Source organism: Phocoena sinus, chromosome X (genome assembly GCF_008692025.1).
Source record: "Phocoena sinus isolate mPhoSin1 chromosome X, mPhoSin1.pri, whole genome shotgun sequence".
Taxonomy (NCBI): domain Eukaryota; kingdom Metazoa; phylum Chordata; class Mammalia; order Artiodactyla; family Phocoenidae; genus Phocoena; species Phocoena sinus.
The window spans coordinates 91452604-91479975 of record NC_045784.1 but is presented as its reverse complement, the minus strand read 5'-3'; the positions used below and the strand labels follow the sequence as shown (position 1 = coordinate 91479975).

The 27372-nt window shown below is 37.0% G+C and overlaps 2 protein-coding genes across 2 annotated transcripts in view; one reads left to right on the top strand and one right to left on the bottom strand.

Moving 5' to 3' along the window:
• The window catches only part of DNAAF6 (dynein axonemal assembly factor 6), a 37699-nt gene extending 37027 nt beyond the window's left edge, over positions 1–672 (bottom strand). Inside the window, exon 1 of the mRNA XM_032621028.1 lies at positions 529–672. Coding sequence (XP_032476919.1) covers positions 529–663 — 135 coding nt within the window. The 5' untranslated portion in view covers positions 664–672. The remainder of the gene's footprint in view (positions 1–528) is intronic.
• A 2025-nt stretch (positions 673–2697) lies between these two features.
• NUP62CL (nucleoporin 62 C-terminal like) overlaps positions 2698–27372 on the top strand; it is a 67234-nt gene continuing 42559 nt past the window's right edge. The window contains exons 1-2 of the mRNA XM_032618953.1: positions 2698–2794; positions 6567–6884. Coding sequence (XP_032474844.1) covers positions 2698–2794; positions 6567–6884 — 415 coding nt within the window. The remainder of the gene's footprint in view (positions 2795–6566; positions 6885–27372) is intronic.

Here is a 27372-nt window from a genome sequence, read left to right as displayed (position 1 = left end):
AACTAATTAGATTCCACAGCTCTATCTGAGCCGGAAGTCAATTTTAATAGGCTGAAGCTAGTTTGTCCCCTTATTTGGCTCAAAATATTTTCTGTTCTGCTTTCATGTGTAGACAAATTTTTTAAAATTAAGGGTTTTGGGGGCCTAATTAATATTGTCTAATTAAAATTATTTGTTTTATAGAAATATTGTCTAGGCTTAAAAATCCTAGCTATCACTCTTTGTAATGGTTGTCAAGCATTCTTTGGCCATAAATATAAATGACAAACATTTTGAAATGTGGCTATTGCTACCATAGTTACAGAACTATTTTCCTATTCAGTGTTCAGGTAGTTTAGAAAAAATATAATTATGTTTGCTAGAAATGTACTAGAGGTTATACTCTCATGCATAATCAGTCCTGCAACCTCCTGTGAATGTATTAGATGACAGAGCCCTGCTCCCACAGCAAGGTTGGAACAAGTTGTTCAAATACAGTTTCACAACTTAGTGTGATCAGAACTAATTCATCTGTAAGTATACAACCACCTGTCCGGACTCAAAGTCATCCTCTTCTGGATAAAGCAGCTTAGAGAGAGCCTGAAGAGCTGAAGCTGAGGAAATGGTTTCCATTTCCATATATTCGGATTCCATATTTTCGGATTCCATATTTTCAGATTCCATATTCTGAGGAAGAAGATAATAGAAAGAGGTATTTTAGTCTTCTATTTTATTTAAGACATGAAGATTTTTCTAAATTGTCATATCTCCCTCCTTTCCCTGGGTCACTCCATTATCTCTTTCTCATTCCTCCTTGAAAATCCTTGTAAACTCCTTCAAATATATGCATTTTGCTGACTCACAGACCTGGGGCAGCAAGTAAACGCAAGTATACAGCTTGCTTTATTAAAACTTCGTGCTCAATCTAACAAGCATTTCTTGAGCACCTACATAGTGGTTCTCAGATTTTAGTGTGTTTAAAGGTCACTTGGGGAGTTAGTTAAAAATGTACATCCTTAAACTCTACTCCAAGAGAAAGGGTTTGTCAGTGTCATGTAGAATGTACATTATTATTTGGAAACATACTTTTGTAGACTACCTTTTTATCTGTCTAATATATGCTGTCTAGCTTGTATATTCCTATTTAGTGAACTGAAAAGGATGTTTGTTGGGGGGAATATCTCAAGGAACTTTACTCATTTCACACTTTTGCCTCAGGCAGGCCGGTATCTTCTGCTTTATTTAAAATTTTAATCAACCCTTGATGATGCCTTGCATTATATCGCTGTTTGAGACCTCCAGTGGGTTGGTTCATTAACTTTAGTGAAAGTTCACACAAAATAAATTGCTTTTTTCTGATTATAATAGTGATACTATATATGTCTATTGTGGAAATTTTAGGAAATAATACATTAAAAGTAGAAATAAGAGAATCACAACTACTTGTAATCCTACCAACCAGACATCCGTCTTTTAAATAATCTCTACCATTATATTTGGAGTAGGAATTCAGGATCTTTAAAAATCTTGGGAGTGTCACACTTTAATGAATAACCTGAATAAAGACTGTAGAATTAGGCCTATTGTTAGTGATTTGGGCATAAATATAATAGGAATCTTTTCTACACTTCTGCTGATATTTTTTGAATATTATTTTAGAAAATTAATTCACAGGAAGCTTTTCTTTAGTACTTTTATTAAATGATCCACTAAAATTTTTGTGTTGTGCCTAGAACAGTACTACAAAGGAATTCTCAAAAGTGTGCTGGTACAATCACCTCTCAAAATCAATCTGCATGTAAATGGCGTTTTACAAACCTTTTGTTTTACTATTATATTTCACCATTATCTTGACTTTCCTTTTTAAAAGGAAAACTGATCTGAATGCTTATCGGAGATGTCAAGGGTATGAAACAAATGTTAAATTGCCCTATAGATCTAGCACAGAGGCAAGTATATCATAGTGGTTAAGAGTAAGGGCTCTGGAGTGATGTTGCTTAGATTTGTATCTATCGTTTACTTCCTAGCTCTGTGACTCTGGGCTACATCATGTAAACTAATAATGATGTCGAATAACTTAACGATAAAACTCATTACATTGAAAACTCATTAAATTGGAAAAGGTGAAATAAGAGCCGATTAAAACAGTCTTCTCTCACAGTATGGTCTGGTAGTCTGCTATGGAAATGAATAATTGACACATTAAATTAAACAAAGAGGCTTCTGTTTATATTTTTAAAGTCCTAGATGATTATGTGTTCATTAAATATTTACTTAACATTAAAAGCAAAAAGTTTATTGAAACATTTTTTACCTTTGACAGTGAAAGGGAAAAATGGATCCAGATATCAGATGCAATGATATAAATGGTATTTTGAATTGAAATTGTACAATGAGACTTTTAAAAAACAAATATAGCCCAAATTGTTTTACTATTCCAGCATTACCTACCTTACAATATTGTTGTGATGGCCGTATTATGCACCATAGGTAAAAGAGTTTGCTGAAATATGAAAAGCTTTATAAACATATCATTATTATTTGGCACATAGTGACAGCACCCACAGGTACACGATGATGAGGCTTGCTAGAGCTTAATGGTGGGCTGGTGAGAAGGGAAGAAACTGGAACCAGTAGAACTAACCCAGAAGAAGGGTATTCAGAAGTGCCAAATATAGCATCTGAGTTAGCAATCAGAGCTGCTATTCACGCGTGCTCATGGGCTTGGCAGTGACATGGCAGCGAGAGTTTCAGGACGTGAGCAGTGTTTCGGCAGAAAGGTTGAATAGCCATGGTTACAGGGAGGCCTATTTAGGTAAAGTAGGATCCTGGTCCATAGGTGGGGGTATAGGAGGCAGGGGTTCTTGAGTATTATGGGGGAGTCGGCAGCTAGAGGAAGGTTCAGAATAAGGCTGGGCTCAACATCACAGCTATAAAAGAGAAAAGGAAACAGGCACTCCATCAGAGGCTTTCTAATGTCCCAGTGGAGGTTACGAAGGAAGGCTGTGGTTCAGTAAGTACACTGGATACTGTATTTAGGAAAAGCAGATTAATTCTAAATCCCCATCAGTTGGGAAGTAGCTCTCGCCTGGTTCTCATTTGGTAAGAGGCAGGGCAGTGTGGGCGGTGGGAAGCTACACCTAGAGGCTGAGCGTCTTCAGTAACCGGAGCTGGCAGGTAGTCAGCAGTTGGTGAATACTGAATGAAGCATGACTAAATTCATACGAATGTTGATTTGAAAATAGTCACCTTGGAAGGTTATACATTGATGTAAATTATGCTATCAATGCTCAAAATATTTTGGAACTGCCTTCATATGTATCACCAAGAAAACAGGTATCACTGTGGTATCACTTAGTGTGATTACACATCAGATTTGTCTCCAAGTGATTTCTAGATCTATCTAGATATCACATCTACTTTCAAAATATGAAGATTTAATACTTTGAGGATGTTCAAAAGTATGCTCTTTATATCTGAAGTATATTAGGAATCAGACTTTTTAAATTCCAAATTATGCTGGCATACAATGGCATAGGTTCATACTTAGCTAAATTGGAGTAGAAATATCATAATAAAATTGGCACTCCAGCAAAAATAATTTTTGCCATATCAACCATAATAATCATCTATAAACACAAAATAATAAATCACGACAAGTTTGTTGATATTGTATTTTGACAAACAAAAGAATCAGCAATACTTTGTAAGTAACTAATCAAAGAACTCAAAGTATCAAAAGAGAAAAACAACGATCTGAATTTTTAGAAAATTATATTCTAAATTCAATGGAAATGAAGATTCTACTAGCTTTTTTAGAAGTCTAACAAATTAAGAATAATTTGTTAAACTATTAAAAACATATTAAAGTTCATTTGACAAATACATAACATCGGAAAAATTAAAGCAAGATGCCTTTTTATGAACTATGCAGTGTTATTTGTAGGACTATCTTTTATTTGTAAATTTGATATAAAGTTCATCTTGAGCCTGACAGTCAAGGTCCTTCAGGATTTAACCCCAACCTAATTTTCCGCCCTTCCCTCCTATTATTCTCTTACCTGTAATCTGCATTCTGTTAAAAACCGAACTGCTAATTAAACATACCCTATACTCTCCTGCCTTTGTACTTTGGAATGTATTCTTCCTTTTGCTTAGACTACCCAGATAGTATAGTGTAGTGATTAAAAAAAAAAAATTCTGGAGCCACACTGCCTGTTTGAATCTGTCATTGCCACTTAAATAGGCCAAGAATAAATTTAAGACAAATTTAAGCAGGAACTTCATTTAAAAAATATATTGCTAAATCTTTTATTTGAGATTTGGTTATTTAGAAAGTAAATTTTCTAGACCTTTCTTTTTTCTCTCACTCTCTTTTGCTAGGCCAATTCCAGTGGCAGAGTTTTCTAGACAGTGCTTTTAATTTTTTCCACATCAACTTGAATCCTTAGGGCCTTCATAGGTGATTGGGGTATCTCTTTCGGTACTAGCCACAATGAGCTAAAGAGACAGATGCTTCAGAACCAGCTCTTTACCAAAACATTGGAGCCATTTAGGGACTAAACAAGCTCAACCAGGATGACTCCAGACTCATGGCACCATAACAATAATATCAATAACCCGAGATTAAGTCAGACTCTAGTTAAGAGGGCTGGGGTCTCAGCAGGAATGGCTCTTCGACCTGAACTAATTGGAGAGAAGTCTAGGTTAAATTAGTGAAAATTTTGAATTACACACTATTCAAAAAGAAATGACATTTTTATTAATTCAAATTTATATAGCAAATAAAATCAGGGTAATAAAGAATCACCAAATAGTATCATTTGGGAACTTGGTTAATAGGTAAACACATATCCCTATGTAGAGTACTGACTGCTTATAGCTGAATGATTTCAAAGTATTAAAAATTCATTTACTCTCTTAAATAAAATTGGCATTTCTTCTGCAACTTTATTTATATAGTACCTTATTTAACAATTCCTGTATTAAAATTCTTCTGAAAACACAAAAGTAAACATCATCTATGCCTATGTCTGGTTAAATTATAATATACTGGTTGGTTTTTTCTTACATTTTTTGACAACTATACACATCAATGATTCCCTGACTATTAAAACTAATTCATTTTGACTTGTTTTTACAATACCAAGAATAATTTCCTTTTTTAGGTCTCTAACTTTCACTGCTATCGAATGTACCAAGTCATAAGTAACTATGGGGACTTAACAAGAGTTTTTGTTACAAATTTAAAATATATTTAATGGAAGATGATTTTTAAAAGTACCTGGAATATTTCATAAACGTAAATGTCAAGAAATGAGCCTCTTGATTTAATATTTCCTCTACCCATTATTCTTTGTTTTAGCCAAACTTAATACACTTGCCAACAATTTTTTTGTTTCTGTCTCATTCCCATACTCCACCTCTATCTAAAAAGGAGTTGAGACAGCTCATTTTCCTTCAGGGCTTTGAAATTTTCTCCCCAAGTCAACAGGCCTGTTTTCTTCATTTCTTCAGGAAATAGCCTCTGTTCTGAATGCCTGTCACAACAAGAAGCTCTTAGGAGAAGAGGCCCCTACCTCTCTGCTCAAACTCTGTACTCTCCCCTCACTCAGATTTTATGTTTTGTCACAGTCCCTTACCTTTTGACGGGTACAGTCCAACGACATATAACACTTACTCTCCCAATCAGCCCTTGGTGAGTAGCAGGTTTGGTAGGGACAAGTAGGCTTTTGCACACCACGCTCCAGCCCCCCAAGTGCGGTCTGACTGCTTCTCACTCCTCAACGAATCTGACCAACTGAGGTTGCGACTCTCAGGCCACAGCGTTCACATTCCGACACAAAGGGCATTGTCCACGAAATACAGGCCATTTTTTTCAGTCTGAACAGCGTTATACCCCCTAAAAAATATATCCCAACCAAGGCAACCTGGTCCAAGATAAATCATGCCTGTACATGTAAAACAGAAGATAACAGTGGCTACTTCAACTTAGAGCACCCTGATCTACCTACAAGGAAATAATAGTTTTCACTCTCAAATTAGCGTTACAACAGTAAGTGTATGTAAGTGTCTAGAGACAAACGTCGGGAAGGTTCGCATGTTCATTTTGGCCTTCTGACATTCCATCCGCATCCATCCCTTGTCTGGTAAAACTGCCCCATCTCACTCACATTCTGATACACTGAGTTTTGTTAAAGTTGAATCCTGTTTCTAGAGCGTCTAGGGCAGGGGGATTTAGAGAACGGGTCTGTTCTATCGGCAACTTGTGGCTTTTTTAGGGTATCTCTCAGAGCCGTAAGTATCTAGAGTTCTCCCTAATTTCTCTGATAGCTAAGGCATCTGAGGACCCCTTCTTTCCCCCTCCTAAGGTTCGGGTTTCCTCACCTGGGTCAGTTTTTGGGTGGCTCTTTAGGATCCAGAACTACACTGCGGAGAGCTCTGCGTCCCTCTGTTGCCTGGGTAACAACGTCGTTTAAGATCGCCGCCAACCCCCACCTCCGGGTTCCCGCTTGACTTTCCTGGCCAACCATAGAAGAGTGTCCTTTGAAACCTCACGAGAAGTAACCAATCCGGGCGCGTGCCAGTTGTGGTCAATGGCCGCCCTTTCCAGTTAACTAGGTCGACCCCTTTTAAGCCTGGGTCTCAGCATCGCTCCAGCGGAGAAGCGCCCACTGCGCAGGCTGGTTCTTCTCGGCCGCAGAAGTTCCGGGTCTGCCTCTCTGGCCGCTCCGCAGTTTTAACTGCCTTCGCCTTTACTTCGCAGCCACCAGAGTTACAGCCACCACCGGTTTTCGTTTGTTCAGGAAATCAGCAGGCTCCCTCACTGTTACTTTCTTCCTGCACGTGTATTCTAGATCGGACCGCTAGTTGTCCAGCAGATCCCGAACAGCGTGGGCAGAAAGGTAGGCTCCGTGGCCGGGGGGTTTGAGGAGGTTTTGTGGCGGCTCCACACGCGCTCCCCACGCCCCCTTTCCGCGCTGTGACAGAGACACGTGTTGTGGTTCCGTCCCGGCTCAGCGTTTGTGTGTGTGTTTGTGTCTATGTGTGTGTAGGATGGGATCGCACTTTTTTCCTCTGCTGTGGGCAAGCCTTCTGGATCCGGAGCCCCAGGGGGAGCACCCCTACGGCTGCCATGCAGCTCCAGCGAGGCACCGGCCGGAGCTACGCGTCGCTCCCACTCACGGGAACGTCGCCGGACCCGGTGCCCCGCTTTTCCCGCTTTGGAGTGCAGAAACGCTGGCGCGGCGCCAGTTTGCTCTGCTTGGCAATCGGAGTGTTTGCACTTGGCCTAGAGGTACAGTTGTGACCCTAGTTTCTCAGGAATTCCGTGGCTTGGTTTTAAATAAAAGGGAAACAGAATAGATGGCTTAATAAATGTTTGGAGTATTCAAAACTGATTAGCTATACATATAACCCCTTCCATGCCCTCAAGAGGAATCCTAACAAGAAGGCCAGGAATCTGGACCTGAGCTGTGAATTTTTGCCCCCTTGGATGTACGGATTTGCCCCTCTAGGTTTCTCTGTGCTGGAGTAGCAGTCATCAACCACAATATGAGTTAGGTTGAATGTATTTTTTTAACTAATAAATATGGACATTTTCAAAAGGATATACTCTAAAACATATATGAATCATAGCATATTCAAGCAGATTCAAGTGCCATAATAACACTCACGGTGATTAGCTTTCTTTTTGAATGTCTTTTCCAAAGATTATATGAGTATGTATTCATTTGTAATTTACATTTTTTATAAAGGAAGCAATTAAGTTGACTGGGAGAATAAAAGCTATAATTGGTCTGTATTAGCACATTCCCCCTTTTCAAAGCACACAGGTTGTCTTATTTTCTGTCATTCTAAAACATTAACTAGACCCTCTTTTTAAAATTATAAAATATTTCAGACAGAAAATTACAGAGACTATTATACACCATCGTCCATGTACCCACGAAAGATTTAACAATTGTTAACCTTTTGCCATATTTTCATTAGATATTGTTTTTTTTAAAGAACTAAAACATTACACTAAAACTAAACATAAAACTAAAACACTACTCTTTGTACCCCTTCCCAATCCCAGAGATATTTGTTCTTCTGAAGTTGTTAAATATTTTTCCTGTGTTTTTAAGTGCACTCAAACATAGATGGCCATAAATGATTTGTAATATATTGTTTTGTATGTCCTTTGACATTTTCATAAATGGTATACTGTACTTACTCTTCTGCAACTTTTTGGGGGTCAACATTGTTTTTGAGATTTGTCTATACTGATAAATGTAGATAAAGTTAGTTATTTTAGGGGGGATAAACTGGGAGATTGGGATTGACATATACACACTACTATATATAAAGATAACTAATAAGAACCTACTGTATAGACAGGGAGCTCTATTCAGTGCTCTGTAATGACTTGTATGGGAATGGAGTCTGGAAGAGAGTGAATATATGTATATGTATGTCTGATTCACTTTGCTGTACAGCAGAGATTATTAACACAACATGGTAAATCAACTATACCCCAATTAAAAAATTAATTTAAAAAATTTTAAAAATGAAATAACACATATATAACTCACATAAATACTAAAATGTGAAGTGACTTTTATTTTTTACACAATTATTTCAGTAACACAGAAATATTCAAAAATGCTATCTTGCCATTTAATATGTACAGTTTTCATAGGTTTCTCCCGGTAGACTTATTGCACAATCCAGGAATAAAGCTTAAAACAGAAAGTCATTTAGGAGTAATAAAACCTAAATTAAGAAAAGAAAAAAAAATTGCTTTCATTGCTGTAAAGTAGCCCTCATATAACTATGCCACTTAAAAATATCTCCATTCCACTATTGTTGTTGGACATTTAGGTTGTTTCAAGCATACAAATATTCATATAAATCATACCACTAAAAGAGGTACCTAAATTAGGCAAATTCATAGTCACAGAAAGTGAAATAGAAGTTACCAAAAAGTAAAATAGAGGGGCTGGGGGAGTGGGCAATGGGAAGTTATTGTTCAATGGGTGCAGAATTTCTGTTTGTGGTGATGAAAAAGTTTCGTAAATATTGAATAGAGAGTGGTGACGGTTAAACAATGTTGTGAATGTACTTAATGCCACTGAATTGTACACTTAAAATGGTTAAAATGGTAAATTTTACATTATATTTTACCACACAAAAAAATTACAAACATAAGAATTATGCTTATTTTTCAAAGGCATACCTTGAAAAATAAACTTGATGACTAGTTTTTTTGTGGAGTAAAGCCCTGAGAAAAGTGAGATTTATTTTAAAAAATAAACTTGAATTAAGTTATATTAGCCAGATCTATTTTTCCTTGTAAAATGATATTTTTTTGAAATCTTTAAATGACTACTATTACTTCATGCTTGTATAAGATTTTTATGAATACTAGTATGCTTCAGAAGTTTCCAGTTTTTCATTTGTTGGTTTTTTTTTTTTTTTTGCTCTTTTTCTCCAAGGTTTTGAGGGAGGATTCTTCTAAAAGTGAGTAGGCCTTGAGGCTGTACTTTGCATTTGAATGCCATTCCTCTTTCATTTCTTAGACTAGTTCTCTCCAGTGATGTACTCTCTTCTTTCTCATCTCCCCTCTCCTAATCCTGTTCTTTCACCGCTGCCCTTTTGGGTCCCTCTGCCTCCTTTCCATTTAGCCAAGCCTTCTCTTTGGGTTTCTCTGCCCTCCACTCCCGTCCTCTATTGAGTCCCCTCCCCTGCCTTGTATCCTTCTCAGCTCCTTCAAGATTTCCCCTCTCTTGAGTCCTTCTGCCCACCCTCCCCTGTGGTCTCATCCCTGGTCTTTTCTTTTCCACTGTTGTAACTGCTAAAGGCATTCACTAAAATAAGACTTGTTTCATGGAAATGTACAGTCTTCTCTGCAGTGTCAGACTTGTAATATTCGGAAAGTTGGTCTTAATTTTGGGATTTGAAAAAACCTTTCTAGCCTTTAAAATAAGATTCTGACATTATGGCCTTGACAAGTTATAGTATGAGTACGAAGGGGGAGAAAAACACTTAATGTGAAAGATAATCAGTGAGTTATATTGCTTAAGATGTTTAATATGAACTGAAAACTAATGCACAATTTTCCATAGCTCTATATTTTATTTTGGCATAAAATAAAATGATTACCATTAGAGGTTTGATCCCTTCCTATTTCCTTGAAAATGGCTGTGCTAATTTCATCTTTCCCTATCCATTTCTCTCTGGGGACTCAAACATTTAGGATAAAACATTGGTAACTCAGTTTCTACTTCCAGAGTTGGCATCAATAACTGTCAGTGCAAATAAGGACCCTATTGTACTTTGAGGCTTCAGTTTTTCTACTTTCTTCTTTAGTTCCATTTCTGTAATGCTTTCTTGGTGGAAAAGGGGTTTCTTCAGTGATTTGGTACTTTTCCTTTGCTTCTCTGCCTCTCTCCTTAGTTCGATAATTAATATGTTAAGGAACCATATGTATCATCAGAAGTTACTATTTATTGGAATGGTTTTATACCAGGACTAATCACATTGCATGAATTTTCAGGCCAGGTTGTTTAGTCATGATGTTCTTGAGAAGGTGAACTGAATTCGTGGAATGGTGAATGGAATTCACCATTCACGTGGAATTCATGAATGGTTATCTAGTAACTAGGCATTTTAGGGAGAACGTTGTCTCCAAAGTGGATTTGCTTCCAAGAAGGCAGAAAAACTTTTTAATCCATTACATGGCTGAACTTCTATGCTAGTCACTTCTTGACAGTTATTTCTCAAAGTAATGTGGGGGAATAATGGCATGAGTGATTTCCCCCAAAATCATTTATACTTTGTGAGACAGAAGCCCCTAAACATTTATGCTGAAATGACCTATAATAGGTACCCAGGCTTGAACTTATTTTGTTTCTGCTCTTTGAGATGCAGACTTATCTTCCTAATATGTGTTGCTTAAGCTAATGTTACAGTGAAAGTATTGTGTTCAGTTCCTTCACTTACTATTTGTTTGACCTTGGGAAAGTAATTTAGTATCTTAGAGCCTTAGTTTCTTCAGCTATAGAATGGAGATCAAAATACCTTTACGGTTTGTTGTAGGTAATTAAAAGATGAGGAATGTCAGATTCGATAAGTGCTTTTATCATTTCCCTTTTATTCAAGAGATTCAAGAACTTAAGTGGTAAAATGGTGTGTCCTGAAATGACCTACCATCATTTATTGATCCTCAGTCAGGTTTCCTACTAACCAGAACACTCCTAGGACCTATAAAGGACGATAGGTAATACAAAAAGAAGATAATTTGCATGCTGATAAATGAGATAGTTGTGTAGTAATTTTTTTGAATTGTAATTTGAAATGCAATTTATGTACACTCTCTGGGCCAGCTTAGAGAGTGCCCCATAAATACCCCTGATTGACTGATCCTTCACTGACAGTGAGGACAACCCCAGCATTATATTTTAGAAAGCTTTCATATAGCACTTTACATTAAATTAAATTAGACAAGATAATATATGTGGAGGGCCCTTTGTAAACTTATTTTTAAGAAAACATTTTGGTTACTCAGTGAAACTGCCAGAATTTTAGAGGTGAGGAAACAGATTCTAATGCATTTAAGTGATTAGCACAGCCCGATAGGTGGCAGCACTGATTGAATTGTCTCATTTAGATTGGACTACCAGGCAGGGATCATCTGCCCAGTTCCAGGAGCCTTTTCAGTGAGCTCCGATGATTTCTTTAGGCCTAGTGAATTTTCTGCACAAGTCCTTCACCATCTAGTACTTCTTTCTTTGAACATGTGTGCTTGCATTAAGACATCCAGGATGGAACTGTAAGCTGGGCTCAACATAAAAAGCTGTAGTTTTGTCAACTTTAAGCTCCTAGTCAGGCAGTGTGGATAAGGAGAGAGCACTCTGAAGAGGAATAGAAAGAAGTTGGCTAGAGGAACTCAACAATGACAGAGACAGATATTCCTACTCATAGCCACATAGAGGGAGTACAGACTTGTTTTCCATTTTTATTAAAGTAGTGATATGCAGAGAGAAGCTAAAGTGTGCTAAGGTCTTATTTCTTAAAAAGGATATGGAATACTGATTAACTTCAGGCTTTCTTAGAAGAACATAAATTTAAATGTGTTAAAGAATTCAAGAGACACTCATACAAATAAATATAATTAGCATATGTAACTTCCAAGTATGGGAAAAATGATGGAATACAGAAAATTCCATCAGTCCAATTACGCAGAAAAAGATAAAAGATAATGCAACATGGCAAATAAAAAAGACAAAATAAGGTGGGAGAAATATGAATCCAGTTGTGTCGGTAGTCATAATAAATGTAAATAAATTAAACTCACTCATTAAGAGATCCTTAGACTCTATTTTAAAATTTTCAGCTTTGCTATTCATAAAAACCATGCTAAAAATGACTGAGAAAGGTTGAAAACAAAGGGAAGGAAAAAGATACACTAGGCATATAGCAACCAAAAGAAAAATGGTGAAGCAACATTAATGTCAGACAAAATGTGATCTAAGGCAATTTAGTAATAAACAGATATTTCACACTGATGAAAGAAAGGAGATCTGCCAAGAGAGTATCAACCATGAATCTATGCCCCTAACAGCATAGTCCTGAAATATATAAAGCAAAAAAGCAATGGAATTATAAGCAGAAATTGATAATCTCTAATAATGAAAGACCTTTTTTTTTTTTTTTTGGAAACGAGGTTTATTTTTTTGGTGCGTTGGGTCTTCGTTGCTGCGTGTAGGCTTTCTTCCAGCTGCAGCAAGCCGGGGCTACTCTTCGTTGCAGTGCGTGGGCTTTTCCTTGCAGTGGCTTCTCTTGTTGCAGAGCACGGGCTCTAGGTGTGCGGGCTTCAGTAGTTGTGTCATGTGGGCTCAGTAGTTGTGGCTCATGGGCTCTAGAGCGCAGGCTCAGTAGCTGTGGTGCACGGGCTTAGTTGCTCCGCAGCATCTGGGATCTTCCCGGACTAGGGCTCGAACCCGTGTCTCCCACGTTGGCAGGAGGATTCTTAACCACTGTGCCACCAGGGAGCCCATGAGAGACATTTAAAACACCCTTGTTAGAAACTGGTCAAGCAGAATAGATTAAAAAGATTTTTTAAAGTACAAGGATGTGACAGATATATGATCTAAATGAGACGGAAGGGAATTTTTAATTCTTAATGACAGATTCATTTTTAGTCCCAAGGTGATTTTCATTTGTTTTATTTCTCAATTTTCTAAGGAAGAAAATATTTAAATGTTCATGCTACATTTAGCAGAGAAATTCTAATAACAGGGTAATTCTTAAATTACTTTCAAAAGAATGGAAAGTCCACAAATGCAAGGGCACAAGAAAAAGTTCCACCTTTTGATGGCTACCAGAAGTTTTTCCTTTGGCCTGCAATATGACATTGATGACACTACCTAATTCTGAAAGTATCAATGTCTATGACAGTATAAGAGCCATGGTTTGGCAACAGTATTTTTTCTGTCAACATGTGTGATATTATCATATACTTATATATCATAAATATGGAATATATAATTATATAACATAATAATATAATATTATTATAATATAATTTATAATGCTTATAACCTCAGGAGTGTGGTACCCTTGGGAATATAAGACTAAATACAGCAAGGGCTCTTATTCTGCCCAGAATGCCTTTCTTTCTGTGCCTTCCAGGACTGAGTTATTATACCACTGAAATCACCCTTTGGAGCTCACATTTTAAAAGTTCTAAGATGTGTATGACTTAAAAATAAGCATGTCATATTAACACATTTAGGTAAATATTGTCCTTCAGAGTTAGTCTTGGGGAGGTGTTCACTTATAACCATGACACAAACACTACTCAGGATACTGTAGTTTACCAATTTTAAGAGATACAGTTTTCCATATTTTAACATCTCTGCAATTGAAATGAGTCTTAACAGTTGATGGTATCTTACAATCCCTTTTGGCTAGGTGGCAGTTGTGATGTCATAGTTGTTTCCGTATGCACATTTAATATCAAAATGTCTAGGATCAAAACCTGCCTAATGGGTGTCTTGGGTGAAAATCCCAGAGATAATAGGGGATCACCTGTAACTCCTAGAAACCAATGGTTGTGGGGAGCGAACGCAAAAGATGGTTAATCAGGTTTAGTTATTGATTATGCTGAAGTGGGAGACAAAAGGAGGCTTGTCTACATATTTGCAAAGCTGGCTTGAAAGCATAGCAAAAATGGCTTTTAGTTCTCTTATGAGTTCTTTTAAGAATTGCTGCAGCAACAGTGCTCCTGGTGGCACAGAAGACTTTAAGAAATTTGAGTGGAAAATTGGACTCTGAGTATTTTTTCTTAATATATGCATGTTTGATTAAAATCTGTGTCTACATTGAAAGGAGCTCTTTCAAAAAGTAAAAAAAAAATTAAGTGATGATAAGGAACTGTAACAGATTGGTGTTAGTTTTTTTGTTTTTTTTTTCCTTTTTACTGGTGTATAAAGTAATGGGGCTCATAACTTTGATGAAATATTTTTGATACTGATTTCTTAGAATTGCCTTTCAGAGCTATTGTGTAAAACCTGATTGTTAGTCGCATCCCGTTTTAGAAATCTTGACTGGGATAGAATGGTAAGTACACAGTGATTTTCCCTTAACACTTTAAGGGATATTTAGAGATATTATTCCATCTTCTTCTAACATTTACTGTTGCTAATGAAGAGCCTGCTGTCAACCTGGTTGTTACTCCTTATTAGGTAAATGATTTTTTCTCTCTGATAACTTTCAGATTTTTTTCTCTATTCTTGATATTTTAGGGTTTCAATATAAAGGGCGTGTGTGTGTGTGTGTGTATGGTGGTGGGAGGAGTTGCCTGATTGCACTTGATGGCTTTAAGTATGAGGACTCATTTTTCTTCAGTTCTAGCAAACTCATTTATTAACTCTGAATAATGTCTCTGCCATTCTATTTTTTTCCTTCTAACATTCCTTCTGGATATACACTGAAACTTCTCTTTTATTTTCTCCTTATCTCTTAATTTCTCTCTTCTTTCCCATCACTTTATCTGCCCTGTGCTCTGGCAGATTCTTTTCTTCTGTTCTCTCTTCCTGTTCAATGATTTTTTTCCCTCTTCAACTGTGTCTAGTCTACTATTTAAATCTATCCCTTGAGCCTTTTTATTTCTAATACTGTATCCGTTTCTTGGATTTCTCCGTGGTTCTTTTTCACATTCACTTGTTTGTTTTTATGGATGCTATTTATTTCTTGAGCTCTTTGAACATATAAAATATTTTAATGTGCCATTCATATTGCTCTATCACCTCTAATTCCTTAGATGAGAATTTCCTCAATTTTCAGGTCTATAGACTACTTATTTAGACATTTTGTAGTTCTTGTCTTTGAGTTAATTTTCTCGGGGTGTTTTGGATCATGGATGACCTAGGAAGTGGAGATATCTCTGATAAGTGATGTCATGGACAACCTGCCTGGGCCCTGAAAGTTTCATCAGCTCCTAATTAGTGTTTTTATGTTACCATCTTAGTTTGAAGTTTCCACACCACAAAGGTAAATTGAATTTGAGCCATCTGTGTATATCTTCTGTACCAGCTTGGGGTTCCTGCATGTCTCCATTGCCTTTTTCATTCTCCTATAGAGATTTCCAGATATAAGCCCCACTAGGTTTCCGCTGATTGAGGAGCCTATGACCTTACCCTGTGGCCTCAAATTTACCCACAATCTAGCGTATTTCCAGCTTTTAGGGCACACATCTCATTCAAGTCACTCCCTTGGGCTAAGCAGCTTCAGCTTCTGCTCATAGATATGAATTCCCTGTTTGGCACCTGAAAAATTGTCTTCTTTCTTTTTTTTTTGGCCATGCCGCGGGGCATGTGGGATCTTAATTCCCCGACCAGGGATGGAACCCGTGCCCCCTGCACTGGAAGTGGAGAGTCTTAACCACTGGACTTCCAGGGAAGACCCTGTCTTTTTTCTTAAAAAACTCTGTATTTATTAAAAAGTGTTTTTAGTAAATGCTTTTGAACTGGTATTTCTTGGAGTTTGGAGTATGAGAGAGTGATTCCAGTGTGGCTCCCATCTACCGTCTTGACTTGGAAGTCTCATTGAGATCTCTAAAAATTTTCTTCTTCCATTCCCCTCTTACCCCCATTTAGGGTTTGGAGTCAGGAGCTGGTTTATTTTTGGAGGAACTGGTGCCCCTACCGGTTGGTTCACTTCTGGCTCTGCAGAGACAACCACTTAGCTACAGAGTTTACTTTCTCTACACCTAGTATAGGAGGTTTAACTTAGGGACTCCATTCCAACCAGTTAGAAGTTCATCTTCTACTGGCCTGTTCTCACTCTGTAACACAACTCCAGCTAGGCAGAATACAGGATTCAGCTTTGGAGCACCAGTTGCATCAACTCCTATCCCGGTAGGAGCTGGATTTCCTTAGGGTAAGAAGAGTACCATTTGATTCTTTTAGTGGCTACAAAGGTAATCATCTTTCAAAGACAAACTTTCAATTCGGAGTATGGAAAGGGTAAAGGGATGGTGTGGCATTTCGAAGTCAATTATTAGGAATTATGCTACTCATTCCCAAGGTAGTCCTATAAATTGAAGTCATTTCTGATTTGAGACACAAGGCACATTGAATTCTGATCTGTGGTATCCCTTCATTTTATGTGAGCCATAGGAAGAGTACTCACTGGGTTTTGAACATATACCATCTTGAAATTAGACTGCTTGCTTATTAAATGTCTCTCTCTAGAGAGATCTTTGTCTATTGACCATTTTAATGACCTTGGATATACATTCTTCCCTCCTGCATCTCAGAATTTTTAAAGGGAGCATTTTAAAAAATGCCTTTCTATGTAATTCAGTTGGATCCAGCCCTTTCTTTCAGTAACACCTGATAGCCTGATGAAAGCTATTCCCTCTGGAATTCTCCCCTATACTGTTAGTTATCTAATAACCTGTAATTGAGTGTTAAATAACCTTTCTTAGGACAGGTAATTTAAATACTGAAGCACTTTTTTCGTGGGTCATGAAATACATTTAAAATTTTCTAGAAACTCTATTAAAGGTATGCCTCACGTGACTTTGTGGTTCAGTGTCTAAAACTAAAAATTATGTTTTTAATAAAGTCTGCCAGACCGGTAGAAGAAGTGTAAGTTCTGTTGTCTGTACTGAAAATAAAAATTCCGCAGCTACTCCTTCCCCATCAAAACCTTTAAAACTTTTGTTCTCCTTAAAGTAGACCAAATTAGGAAACCTTTATCTATGGATGAGCGAATAGGGAGCTCTGTACATGTATTCCTGTAATAATATCTGGTTATCTTTCCTCCTGTATTGAGATGAAATAACCTATGGAATAAAATGTTATAAAACTTAATTTGACAGGAGCTCTGTTATCTAGCTGCCATTTAATGTGGCGGCGAACTATTATATTGATTTTTTTCCTTTCTCTATTTAGAATAAATGCAATAAAATTAAACTTGGGCAACAGGGCTTTCACACAACCTACAGTGATTCTAGGGGCTTCTGAGCTGGGTGCCAGCACCCGTACTAATGCTGTAACAAGCAGTGCCCTATCACACCAGGGGACAGCATCCACTCCTTTTGCTTTCGGCTCTGTCACTCAGTCTGCAACAGGGTTCTCGTTCATTGGTGGAAGTGCACCTCAGACTGGGTGCACCAATTTCAATATTGTCTTGATGGGGAACGCCTCTCAACCAACAGCATTTGCAGGATTACCCCTCACTCCTGCTACTCGGACGTCTAGTGGAACGACTGCTACACAATCAGTTACTCCTTTCAACCGTGGTGGGCAGTCCACTGGTAAGGTTTGAACTCTGCTCTCTAATGGAGAAGCACAGTATTCAAGATTGATTTTGAGATTCTTATTTGATTGATTCATCCGAATATGACTGACTTCTCTTGTTGGAGGTTAGTGTTATTGATGAATGCGATAGAAATTTAATCTAAACTGCTCCTTCTGGTTTTGCATTTTTAGGTTTAGAACCAAGGAATGTTTGTTTGGGGGAAAAGTTACAACCTTATGAGAATGAATAGTCTAGACAAATTGGCCACTAGTAATAATAGCATTACACTGAAATGTTTTGTTCAACTGTTTAATGCTTGTGTTTACCAAGTATTTTTTTTCACAATCTGTTGATATGTTTCTGTTTTCCTTTTTTAAAATAAAACTTCCAAAATGAAATTTATCAGGAGGTACGATAAAACAGGAAAGAATATTTTTGGAGTAGTATAAAATTTTAGAGAATATTAGTAATGTAATAACAAGTGAGTTATATGGCATAGTTGGGGAATGGTAAAATATTTTGGCTAGTAGAGACATTTTACATGCATGGGTTACCAGTTTCTAAATAAGTTGGATTCAGTAAAATGCATTTAACCTATACTGAACATTAATGAGAAGACATTTAGGATCTTTCTAAACCAAAATGCAGTTAATAAAAAGTACTGGTTTATAAGCCACATAAGCTTGGTTTTACTGTAGATGCCTCAGATATTTTAGAGCTTGAGAAATACACTAAGTGAGATATTGTATACATATTACTTTATGGTATATTTTATTGAATTACATATTCATAGTAATGGTTTCAGAGCTTTTGGAAACAACCAAAAAGGTAAAATATGTAAAAAATTATAGATAATAAGCAACTTATTTATAATTTGTATTTAGTAGTGATAATGTAACCAATTTTGATTGGTTGGTATGGCATTGTAGGACACAAAGAGATGAAGTGGAGCATTAAAATCATTATGATGCTAGAATATTTGGTCACTACCTTGGGGGGCATTATTTTAATTGTGTACAAATGAATTTTTGATATTACAAATAATACATATCTGTTATCAATAAAAAAACAACCAGGAAATAAGTGTTTGAACTTTGGCTCTGTTGTTTACTAGTTCTCTGACCTTGGACAAGTTACTCTAACCTCTCAATGCTTGGTTCGCTCATCAATAAGTGCTCAGCGTTTTACCTTGTAGGGTTGTTGTGAGGATTAGGTAGGTAAGTGAATATAAATAAGTAAAGTGCTTAGAACCTTGTCTGACAAGTATATAATAGGTATTCAATAAACGTTGGCTATCTTTGTTGTTTTTATGAAAGTATACATTTCCCCGCAGTGTTAAATACGTTGGATATTATCCCTTTTGTTTGTTTGTTTGTTTTTTAAGCTTTGGTAGTTTAACACTGAAAATAGTATCATAGCATCATGTTCATTTACATTTTCCTTTATTAGTAGTAAGGCTGACTTCTCTTCAAATGATTGATTAATTGTATTTGTGTTTTTTTCGTGTGTTTGTGTGTGTGTGAGAGAGAGAGAAAGAAATTGAATGAATTCCCTTTTTGTATCTTTTGCTCAGTTTTCTGTCTTTTTTTCTTTTTTTTGCGGGGGGGCCACACCATGCGGCTTGCAGGATCTTAATTCCCCCAACTGAGGATCGAACCCAGGCCCTCGAACCCGTGCCTTTGGCAGTGGGAGTGTGGAGCCCTAATCATTGGACCACCGGGGAATTCCCTACTCGGTTTTCTAATATGGTGCTTATCTTTTTCTCGTTTATATGCAGTTGCAATAGCCTAACCCTTTGATATTTGTATAAGAAGTATTTTTGTACCTATGATTTCTGTTGGTGACAAAGTCACAGGTACTACTAACCTACGTGGTTTGTTGCCTACCTTTATAACTAAGGAAAGTGCTCAGGTTCTGCTAGATGTTAGTGAAAATAAAGATGTAATTCCCCTCTCCCCCAAAAAGAAGTATTTTCCCCAGTTTGTTTCGATTTTACTTTACTTAGTTTTATAGATATTAAAAGGTTTTAAATTAAGCTTTTTATTTTGACATAATTGTAGATTCTCATGCAGTTGTAAGAAAAAATAAAGAGATCCCACATACCCTTTGGCCATTTTCTCCTTGTGGTAACATCTTGCGAAACTATAGTACAATATTGCAACCAGGATGTTGATATTGGTAATCAAGATATAGAATAGTTCTCTCACCACTAGGATTCCTCATTTTGCCCTTTCATAGCAACATCTACTTCTCTTCTGCTCCCACACTCTATTTAACCCTGGCAACTATTAATCTGCTCTCCATTACTGTAATTTTGACATTTCAAAAACGTTATATGGATGGAATCATACAGTATGTAATCTTTGGGGAATGGCTTTTTTCACTCAGTGTACTTCCCTTTAGATCATCCAGATTGTCGTGTGTGTCAGTTGTTTGTTTTATTGCTGCATAGTATTCCATGGTATGGATGTCAATTTGTGTAACTATTTGTCATTCAAATAATTTTTCCTCCGTAGGTCAGATGACATTTTTCTCTTGCTGTTTTCAATATTTCTTCCTTGTCTTTAGTTTTCAGAAATTTAATTATTAAGTGTCTTGGTGTAGATTCCTATCATTCTGTCATCGAGTTCATTGATTCTTGTCTCCATCCCCTCTGTTCTGCTGCTGAGTCCTTTTGCTTGGCTTCAGCTTTGCATTTTGGTTATTGGTTATCTGGTTATCTCAAATTTCCACTTGGCTCTTCTTTATATCTTCTATTTCTTTGTAGAGATTTTCATTTCTTTTCTTTTTCTTTTTTTTGCTAAGGGTATTTTTTCTTGTGTTTCAAGTGTGTTCATAATTTCTTTTTGATGCACTTTTATCATGGATGCTTTGAAATATTTGTCAAATAATTCTAACATTTCTATCATCTTGGTATTGTCTTTTTAAATTCCATTTGAGATCTTTCTGGTTCTTGGTAGGAAGAGTGATTTTTAATTGAAACCTGGACATTTTCTTATTATGTTATGAGACTCTGAATCAGATTCAAGACTTTTGCTTTAGCTGGCTTTATTTGGCATTGCTCTGGCATGAGATAGAAGGGTTTCGCTGGGTTACTGTAAGGTGGGAGTAGAACTTCATTTTCCCCAGTCCGTCTCCATTGCTACCCAAGGCAAGGGTCTCCTAGTTACTGCTGGGCAGGAGTGGGAGTTCCTGCTCCTGATGTGGTTTCCACTGACACTGTGAGGACATGGTTCATTAACTGCTGGCAGAGGTAACATCCTGGCTCCCTACTTGACCTTCTCTGATATCATCCTGGCTGGGGTACTGGGGCACCTCGTTATAGCCTCACAATGGTGGAAGTTTAAGTTCCTCACTTGCTGTTCTCTGGAATAGGTAGGGAGCGGGACCACACTTTTTTCTGTGATGTTTGGTTATTGTCTAAAAGTTTTCTGTCTTGTTGGTCTGCCCCATTCTTGTCTTTTGTCTAGAGAGCAGGTTTTTGTTGGGTTTGGTTTTGTTTTTCTATACCCATTGTCATTTCTGGCTGGCCAACCTATTCAACTCCGAGCCTGGGAAATACGAAGCAGAAAGAAAACCTATGGAATTCATTACCATAATGTTCCTTGGGTCTCAAGATCCCTAGTTGATTTGCCTTCTCGCCACCTTTCAGGGTTTTCTTGTTCATTTTATATATAATGTCCAGGGGTTCAAGCCATACGTAGTGGGAGGAATAGGGAAAATACATTTTCCTGGAAATGGAAATCCTTAAGATGTAAATTTTTATGTTGTCAAATCTCTCATTCTTCGGAGTTTCTCTCTCTGGACTTATTTATATAGACCTTTTTCACCTTAAGATTCTTAATTCTTTTTGTTCTTTTATGGTTTGTATTTTTAGGAATTTCCTGCCTTCCTATTGATTACTTGAACATTTATAGAATTCCATTATATTTTTAGGAATCTTTTTTCTAAATGATTAGTGAATTAAACCATAGTATTTCATTAAATGGCCATTTTTTCCCTATTGATTTGAGATGCTGCCTTCCTCATACACCAAATTATTATATATGCTTGGTTCTGCTTCTGGACTTCCTATTTTGTTCTATTGATCTGTCCTTTCTTCCTCTAGTATCACCATTTCGTTATTGTAGCAAGCCCCACTATCTTGTAGTGTATGGCCACCTTCCCCCATTCTGTTAAAAAAAAATTCCTATCTTCTATGGCTAACAATTCATTAAGCTAGTTGACATTTTCCTCTGTTCTTAAACGTGAAGGAATTAAGGCTGATTTTGTTAGCCTTATAGCACTAGATGGAGAAAATTATGGTATTGAACCCTTCCTCTTGTCCAGTGGTTCTCAACTGGAGGCGATTTTTGCCCCTTCTCCCAGGGGATATTTGGCAGTATCTGGAGACATTTTTGGTTGTCCAGACTGGGTGAGTGTTACTGGCATCTAGTGGGTAGAGCCCAGGGATGCTGCTAAATACTTTGCAGTGCACATAAAGGAAAATTTTGTTGTCCTCAACACACAACCTTTTGACACCAAATATATGGGGGTTCTTCCCACACCAACCAATTCTCCAACTCTCCAGACACCAAATGGGTGTCCTACAATTCAGCTATGATGCTCACCACCTGGAGGTAGCACAGACCCCACAGGGTAAGGGCTCAGTTCCTCAAGAATGTCCCCCACTTCGGATATCAATTGCAAGTCCCAGGTTGTCACCTGTACTTCTGACCAACTGACTACAAACTGGGGGTGCCTGTGACCCTTCCCTCCTCGAGTTGGATTATTTGCTAGAACAGCTCACAGAACTCTGGGAAACACTTGACCTAAAATTTCTGGTTCACTATAAGTGATACAACTTAGGAACAGCCAAATAGAAAAGATGCATAAGGCAAAGTATGGGGGCGCAGCCCAGATCTTCCATGTCCTCTCCAGGCACGTCACCCTCCTAGCACCTCCGTGTGTTCACCAACCCAGAAGCTCTCCAAAGCCCTTCATTTAGGGTTTTGATGGAGCTTCCATTATGTAGTCATGATTGATGAAATCTTTGGCCTCTGGTGATTGAACTCAATCTCCAGCTCCTCTCCTCTCCTGAGATGTCAGAGGGTTAGGCTAAAAGCCCCAACCCTCTAATCACTTGGTTGGTTCCTCTGGTAACCAGCCTCTCAGCCTTAGGGGCTTTCTAAAGTTCACCTCTTTGACATAAATCAGGTGTGGTTGAAAGGGACTTGCAGAGGCTCCTTTCACCTTTATTGCTCTTGGAGCTATTTCTGAAACTGGGGACAAAACCCAAATATTATAACAGAAGATGCTTCTATCTCTCTCCTCACTTAGGAAATTACAAGGGTTTTAGGGTCTTTGTCCAAGAAAGGGTACAAAGACCAAATATGCATGTCTTAAATCCCAGCATGGGACAGTCCTCCATTGTCCATTATTATCGGCCCAAGCTGTCAGTAGTGCCATGTTGAAAAACCCTGTTCTAGCCCTATGATTAGGAAAATGAGACTTTGTCTTTTAAACCCTTCCTTATTTAAGAGTAAGGCTCCTTTAGCTTAAAAGCACATCATATTAAATGGCATTTGTTTCCTTAGTTACCTCTGGGTATGTGATTTAAGGTCAGGCCCCTGAAATTATGCCAGTATCTGAGACAGATGATCAAGACTTTAAAATATGGGCATAACTCGAGTGTAAATTTAATTAGCGCTAGTGAAGAGATTTCAGTAATACAGTCAGTTACAAAATAAATAATGCAAAAAACAGTCACTTTCCCATGTTTAAACAATAGTAATTGGGAAATATAATGGAGGAAGTTCCCATTAACAATTTCAACCAAAGGTATGAAATGCCTAAGAATGAACTTTAAAAATATGCATTACCTATATGAAGATAACCATACAGTTTTACTGAGGAATATAAAAGAAGACATGAATAAATGAAGAATACACACACTCAATAGTACAGGAATGTCATTTAGTTCTAAATTAACCAACACGTTGAACATAATTCTTATAAAACCACAATGGGAATCTTTGAGGGAAGGAAAGGAAGGAGGGACTTGACAAGGTTCTAGAGTTTAAATGAAGGGGATAAATGCATGAGACTAGGCATGTCTTGTTTTTTAAGAAAAGTAATGATAGTGTACTTGTAGAAAAATATATGAAAATATATTGTAAGTTTGTTCTCTGACTATAAGTTTAAAATATTCAGTATAAAAAATAAATGAATTCTAGTGCTTCAATAATTGGAACTCTTGTGGAACAGGGATAGAAGGAAAAATCAGTGAAAAATTTTAAAGTACAGAAACAAACCTGGGCTTATGAAGATGACATTTCCAATCTGGGGAGAGAGGATGGAGTAGTGAACAAATGAATTGCAATAGCTGGCTAGCCAGGTGATTTGGGGGAAGGGGATTATGTTTTGCTTAAAAAGGTTAACTGAAAGAAATACTAGGTGAATTAAAGGTAGAAAATGAAACCATAAATATTTAAAAAGCATAGGTGAATATGAAAATGTGTAAATAATATTTCTTGGGTTAGGGAGAGGACCATTTATTTAAGTATAATTTTAAAATATATAATATAGTCTGTCAAATGATTTAAAATTAAGACTATAAAAATAGTATAAATAAGTATACTGCCCCCATCTACCCTGTATTACTCCCTTACCCCTTCCCCACCCCCTCTAGTCAGCTAACCACTGTAATTGTATGTATCCTTCCAGAGTTTCTTCATGGATTTGCTAGCAAATAAAAATATATATTCTTAGCCCTCTGCTTTTTAGAAAATAATATAAATGAGAGTATACTCTGCACATTATTCGGTACCTTGCTTTTTAAACGTAAAACTTAATACACTTATTTTAAACATTTTGTAGCTCTTTTCACATCAATCAGTATATGGAGAGCTTCCTCAGTATTTTTTATAGCATCATAGAATTCCATGGTCTGGATGTGCTATAATTTATCTAACCCTTTGCTGGTGGACGTTTGGATTGTTTCCTCTTTTGCTAATATAAACAGTGGTGCAATGGATCTTATTTTACATGTCATTTTGCAGGTGTATAAGTATATCTTTGTGGATAAATTTCTAAAAGAAGTATTACTGGTTCAAAAGATAGATGCATTTGTAATTTTTACAACATTGGCCACTTATTTTGCATAGGGGTTATACCAGTTTACACTCCCATTAGAAATCTCGGAGGCTGCCCATTTCTTCACAGTGTCCTTAAACAGAGTGTGTTACCAGTTTTTTTATTTCTTCCCATCTGTTAGGTGAAATTGTTCTCAAGGTAGTTATAATGTGTGATTTTCTCCTAAAAGTGAAGTTGAACACCTTTTATACGTTTGAGGGAATTTTGAAACATGATATGGAGACATAAACCATAAAGGAGAAAACAATGGAAAGATTTGACTACATAAAAAATAAAAACAAAATCAAAAAAGCAAATGACAAACTGGGATTAGGAAATATTTGCAACATTTGACTAAATAGCCTCAATATATATATATATAATACTTTTATTAAAAATCAATAATAAGAAGACAATACTCCAATGAGAAAATGGGCAGATGACATGAATAGGCAATTTTGAATGAAGAAATTAAAGCAGCCATTAAACCCATGATAAAAATTTAGCCTCACTGGTAGGTATTGAATTAGAAATATTAAAACACCTTTGCTATAATTGGTTATTGCTTTTTTTTTTTTTTTTTTTTTTTTTTTTTTGTGGTACGCGGGCCTCTCACTGTTGTGACCTCTCCCGTTGCGGAGCACAGGCTCTGCATGCGCAGGCTCAGCGGCCATGACTCACGGGCCCAGCCGCTCCGCGGCATGTGGGATCTTCCCGGACCGGGGCACGAACCCGTGTCCCCTTCATCGGCAGGCGGACTCTCAACCACTGCGCCACCAGGGAAGCCCTATAATTGGTTATTTCTTTAAACGTATACATGTGGTGCTTCTCTTAAATGAAACATAGGGATATTCCATGATACATATTTTAAATAGTTGGAGGTATGTGGTAATGTTCCCGGTTCCTTCCTAGCATCTCCCCCCTGTCCCCAAACCCCCGGTGGCCCTAGATGTTTTGGATAGCAGAGTCTTACATCATATATTGTCATGAATTGTTCAACAGTTGGATACAGGTATCAATAGATTCAAATGCAGTTACTTATTAAGCACTTTTTCCTTTTGAAAAGGAAGAAGAATATCTGTAATTATGTATTGGAAAATTATGTATTGGAAAAGGTTGGCTCGATTCAGCATAAATATTTATTGAGTACTTACTATCATGTGCCGTGTGCAATGATCTATAGTGAGGATGAAGAGATAAACTTTGTTTTCAATTAACCAATTAAGCTTATTTGTGTCTTTATGTACTTAATTTCTCTAGCTTTATTTCTTTTATAGATTTTATTTTAAATTTTCAAGAAGAGTCCAGGTACTCTGTTTTCTGAAACTTTATTCCAGACTTCTATTTATTATTTTTTCTTACAGATTTATTATTGTATAATTCACATACCACATAATTTACCCATTTAAAGTGCACAATTAATTGGTTTTTAGGATAGTCACAGAGTTGTGCAGCCATTACTGAAGTCAATTTTAGAACATTTTCATCACCCACCGAAGAAACGTCATACCCATTAACAGTCGCTGCCCGTTCTCTTCTTACCCCAGTTCTGGCAACCATGAATCTGCTTTCTGTCTCTATAGATTGCTCTGTTCCGGACATTTCATATAAATAGAATCATACAATATGCGGTATTTCGTGATTAGCTTCTTTTACTTAGCATGTTTTCAAGGCTCATCCATGTTTTAGCATGAATCAACGCTTCTTTTTTATGGCCAAATAAAATTCCATTGTATTAATATACCACATTTTATTCATCCATTCATCAGTTGATATTCATTTGGGTTGTTTCCTTTCATCTTTTTCTGTTATGAATAATGCTGCTGTGAACATTCATGTACATATTTTAGTGTGGATATATGTTATCATTTCTTTTGTTTGTATACCTAGGAGTGGAATTACTGGGTCATGTGGTAACTTTATGTTGAACACTTTGAGGAAGTGCCATACAGTTTCCAAAGAGATTACACTATTTTACATTCCCATTAGCATTGCCTGAGGTTTACAATTTCTCCATATCCTTGCTAACACTTGATATTATGTCTTTTTGGTTATTGCCATCCTAGTCAATATGAAGTAGTATCTCGTTGTGGTTTTGAGTTGCAATTCCCTAATGACTAATGACATTGAGTATGATTTCAAGTGTTAGATGGCCGTTTGTATCAACAACTTTGCATCTTTATGACCATTCTTTTTCTTTTTTTTTTTTGGCTTCACTGCGAAGCACGCGGGATCTTTGTTTCTCTACCAGGGATCAAACCTGTGCCCCCTGCAGTGGAAGCACAGTCTTACCCACTGGACCGCCAGAGAAATCCCCTGACTATTCTTTTGTAGTCACCATCTCCTTCTGACCACAGCCTGGAAAGGATCTCTACTTTTAAGGATTCATGTCCTTAGATTTTGCTTACCTGGATAATCCAGGATAATCTCCCTCTTCCAAGTTACTTAACCTTCACTTCATTTGTAAAGTCTCTTGTCAAGTAA